Below are 5,000 nucleotides of genomic sequence, written 5' to 3' on the forward strand. Positions count from 1 at the left end.
CAACTCTATCTGTCCTTCCCGCCCGACGACCCTACTGTCTCGACGCGGATCTCAGATTGTCTCGCTGACATATCCACATGGATGGGGATGGTAGCTCAGGAGGTAGAGCTGGTGGTCTAGTGATCTAAAGGTTGCTGCTTGGATCCCAGGCTCCTCCTGCTAGCATGCTGTAGTGTCCTTGAGCAAGACACTTAACCCCTCATTGCTCCTGATGGCTGCGTCCGTCGGTGTTTGACAATTGTTAGTCGCTTTGGATAAAAGCGTCTGATCAATGAAATGTAATGTAATGTAATGTAATGATGAAGGGTTATCATCTTCAACTAAACCTGGCGAAAACGGAACTGCTGGTCTTCCCGCCAAAAACAAGGTATTTATAACAACATTGATATTAAAATTGACTCTATCTCTTGTTCCTACCAAGGCTGCAAGGAATCTAGGTGTCATTATTGATGACCAACTGACATTCTCGGACCATGTTGCCGCCGTCTCCCGGTCCTGCCGCTTCGCACTACTCAACATCCGAAAAGTCAGGCCGTACCTGACCCAATATGCCACTCAACTGCTGCTACAAACCTTGGTGATGTCCCGTCTCGACTACTGCAACGCTCTCTTAACAGGCTTGAGGCCTGTGCGGTGAAGCCACAGCAGATGATACAGAATGTGGCGGCGCGACTGGTGTTCAACCAGCCAAAGAGGGCACATGTCACTCCGCTGCTCATCCAGCTCCACTGGTTACCTGTAGCCGCTTGGTTACCTGTAGCCGCTTGGTTACCTGTAGCCGCTTGGTTACCTGTAGCCGCTTGGCTACCTGTAGCCGCTTGGTTACCTGTAGCCGCTTGGTTACCTGTTGCCGCTTGGTTACCTGTAGCCGCTTGGTTACCTGTAGCCCCTTGGTTACCTGTAGCCGCTTGGTTACCTGTAGCCCCTTGGTTACCTGTAGCCGCTTGGTTACCTGTAGCCGCTTGGTTACCTGTAGCCGCCCGCATCAAGTTCAAGTCTCTGATGCTGGCCTACAGAGTGATTGCTGGGAACGCTCCACCTACTTAAATGCTCTTGTAAGAGCACATGTTGTCCCCCGGATGCTGCGCTCGTCAAATGAGCGTGGCCTGGCTCTGCCGGCCATACAGCCACAGCAATCCAGGTTATTCTCATTTGTAGTTCCACGTTGGTGGAACGAGCTGCCAAAAACGACCAGAGCAGGGACCTCCCTCTGTCTTTAAGAAGCACTTGAAGACCCAGCTCTTCAGTGAGTACCTCCTGTCCTAACTTACAAGTACTTAGCACTACTTAGCAGTATTTATTGTTACACTAATGTCTCTGTCGCAATGTAGCTTGAATGTTATTCTCCCTTGTAAGTCGCTTTGGATAAAAGCGTCTGATAAATGATTAAATGTAATGTAAAAGGAGGAGGAGACGAGGAAAGGAAGAGAGGAAAGGAGGAGAGAAGGATAAGGAGACGAGGAAAGGAAGAGAGGAGATGAGCCGGGGAGAGAAGGAGGAGACGAGACAAGGAGAGAAGGAGAGGAGACAGGGAAAGGATGAGAGGAGAGAAAGAGGAGAGGAGACGAGGAGAGAAGGATCCATACTAACACCAGACCATACCAACTTTAAACATAATGGACCATACCAACTTTAAACATAATGGACCATACCAACTTTAAACATAATGGACCATACCAACTTTAAACATAATGGACCATACCAACGTTAAACATAATGGACCGTACCAACTTTAAACATAATGGACCGTACCAACAGCAGACTACAGTGGACCGTCCTATTGCTGTTCTTACCTGTGACTGATCTGTGTCCCCCGCAGACTGGACATGGTTTCTTCCAGGTTCTGACGCAGATCCGCTATGTTCTTCACCGTGCGCATGCGCCGTGTCTCCGGGTCTTCACCTGGACGCACACACACAGGACAATGAATTGTTATCAAGGTCTGAACGTTCTGTACGTGTGTGTTCATCCTGTACAGAACAATCTAATCTACGTTTATATTTCTAGGTTCCAAACTAGAACGGCTTCTGAACGGGAACAGACTTGAACAGTCAAAGCTGGAACGGGTCCAGAACACTCAATCACCATCACATGACGACCTTTTGACCTTCCTGGGGAGCTGTCAATCACCATCACATTCATGTGATATGAGGTCACTCCAACCAAGGATATTAAAAGTGAGAGTGGAACAGCAACATGGGGACCTACCTACACGTGTGCATGTGACTTCCACACGTGTGCATGTGACTTCCATACGTGTGCATGTGACTTCCATACGTGTGCATGTGACTTCTATACGTGTGCATGTGACTTCTATACGTGTGCATGTGACTTCCATACGTGTGCATGTGACTTCTATACGTGTGCATGTGACTTCTATACGTGTGCATGTGACTTCCATACGTGTGCATGTGACTTCCACACGTGTGCATGTGACTTTCATTCGTGTGCATGTGACTTCCATACGTGTGCATGTGACTTCTATACGTGTGCATGTGACTTCTATACGTGTGCATGTGACTTCTATACGTGTGCATGTGACTTCCATACGTGTGCATGTGACTTCTATACGTGTGCATGTGACTTCCATTTGTCACCCACAGCAGCAAAAGCCAACATCTCGTGCATTTCTAAAATGGCCAGGAGCAGCCAAATAAATAGTAAAAACCTTTCTTGAAGGAAAATTAGATTTTTCCAGATTTATCTTTGTTTGTGTTTTTTTTATATCTCTCAACGTCATTCCTCCATGTTCCATGTGATGTGATGTCACAATGTGAAACCGTTTTGATAGAATTCGACCTTTAAATCATACTACTTTTACACACACATGGAGACATCGTTGTGGAGGGGGCATATACCAACCTATACCAAAGAAGAAGTCACACTAGACACTTCCGTAAACAAGACGAGGATCGAAAACTTTCGTCTCCATGTTGTTATGGATAAGGAGAAGCGGGTGGAGGAAGATCTAAATCCTATCGTGGACCTTAATCTGACCAGTGCAATAGATCCAAGTCAGCGTAAGGAGCACCTACTGGACTTCATTTTCTGCGATGATAGTAAGTTCTCTGACAGCGACGCTGAATCTGATACTGGTGTTATCCCAGACTTGGAGAACATTTCAAACAGCGGATTTCAACCTGAATATGACTATTAAATGGAATAATTTCAAGAACCACCGGAGAGACCGACGAAACATCGTTGTTGATACGACGGAAGAAGTTGATGACGTCATGAAGTCCGTTGAGGTTGGTGATGCAGATTATGAACAAGTAGTAATGCACAAGATTCCCAAGCTTACCTGCAAATGGAGCCAGGGGCCAAGAAAATGAAAACAGGCCCCAAACAGGCTCTCCGGGTGTAGCTGGGGTAGGGTGGGGTTAGCCCACATAATAACTCCAACAACTTTGAAGATATTTGGCATACGCACATTAATATATTAAATGACACACTGAAGCTGATATACAGAGACTCATATATTGATAGACTCTACATGTAGTTGTGTTGACCGTACTTTTAAACTCCTAAATAATTCCACTTTTATAAAACATGTATATTCTTACTGTTAAATAAAAGCTTTTTTTTTAATTAAAGATGTTGTTTGTCGATGATGCTGTTCAACATTCCCTCAAAAGGCAAGAATAATGCAGAGATTGCCCAATTCAGCAGGTGTCAAGTCTCCATTAAGCAGGGTGTTAAGTCCCTGTTCAGCAGGGTGACAAGTAGCCATGCGGCTGTGTTGGTCCTCCAACCATTTGCATCCTGGGAGCTGGCTGAATGAAGCTGGTGTGGTTAAAACTTTGGAGGTGATTATCTCAGAATCACAGTTTGCCACACCCTTGTCATTAACAAGTCATAGCTTTAAAAACATTTGCTTGATTTGCACAAGTGACACCTCGTTTGGAAGCTCTGGTTCTCCACTTTCAAATGATGCGGAAAAAAGTCGAAAGCCACCGAATGTAACTAACGTCTGCGGTGGGTCACATACGTGTGCATGTGACTTCCATACGTGTGCATGTGACCTCCATACGTGTGCATGAGACTTACGGGGACGTGCGTGCGTGCCCAGCGCCTCCTCCAGATCTCCCAGCATGGTGAGGATCACCTCCTTGTCCAGCTGAGCTTTGCCTTCCCTCGGCCCCCCCTCCGCCTCCTCCTCCGCCGCCCAGCCCTCCCCCGCCCCCTCCCCCTCCCCCTCTCTCCCCCCTTCTTCTCCTCCCCTCTCCGCTCCTGTCATCTCACCCGTCGTCACCCCCGTCTCCGCCCGCCGCGACGCCCGCGAGGCCCGCCACGGCAGCAGGATCAGAGAGTGCTCAGACTGGGAAAGCATCTTGGTCAGGGAGAGGGAGAGCGAACGAGCCCGCACGCCCCGCGACCCTCCTCCGTCCCCTCCGCCCCCTCCGCCTCCTCCCTCCACCCCCGAGATGGCCCTCCGGGGGCTGCCCTGCAGGCTGCCTCCGCCCCGCTGGGACGCCCAAGGCGAAGACGAGGAAGGCGAAGCAGAGGAGGAGTGGGAGGAGCCACTGTGGCCGTGATGGGGTCGGCGGGGCGTGGGCGGAGGCCGGTCCAGCTCGAAGGCGTAGACACGCTGCTCGCCGTCGCTCAGCAGTGTCAGGTTGTTGAGCGAGCGCTGCTTCACCCGCAGGTTGAGGTTGTCACCCGGCGGCGGCGGCGGCGGCGACGGCGGGGGTAGGCGGAGGGCGGGGGAGGCTCCGCCCTGATGGTACACCGAGAACTCGCTGCTGCGCTTCATCTGGTGCTCAGATGGGCCACGCCCGTCAACAGTTCAATCCCTCGACGGGTATTCGGGTGTTGCGTGATGAACTTGAACCCAGAACCACGGAGGTCCCACTTTAAAAAGGCTTATCATGTTCACAACAAGAACAGGAAGTGACATGCTGCACCTGTCACTTCCTGTTCCACTCCCACCAGCAAGGAAAGGGTTAAATCCGTTGTTGACCTTATAAACTCTTTTTCAACATGGCCGACGATCAGGGGGG

General features: G+C 49.7%; 1 protein-coding gene across 1 annotated transcript in view; it reads right to left on the bottom strand.

Moving 5' to 3' along the window:
• The window catches only part of nav3 (neuron navigator 3), a gene marked incomplete at its 5' end in the record, with an annotated part of 104,148 nt that overhangs the window by 51,950 nt on the left and 47,198 nt on the right, over positions 1–5,000 (bottom strand). Inside the window, one exon of the mRNA XM_080022309.1 lies at positions 1,794–1,902. Within this exon, the coding sequence (XP_079878435.1) occupies positions 1,794–1,902 (109 nt within the window). The remainder of the gene's footprint in view (positions 1–1,793; positions 1,903–5,000) is intronic.

Source organism: Zeus faber, assembly GCF_960531495.2.
Source record: "Zeus faber genome assembly, chromosome: 21".
NCBI lineage: Eukaryota > Metazoa > Chordata > Actinopteri > Zeiformes > Zeidae > Zeus > Zeus faber.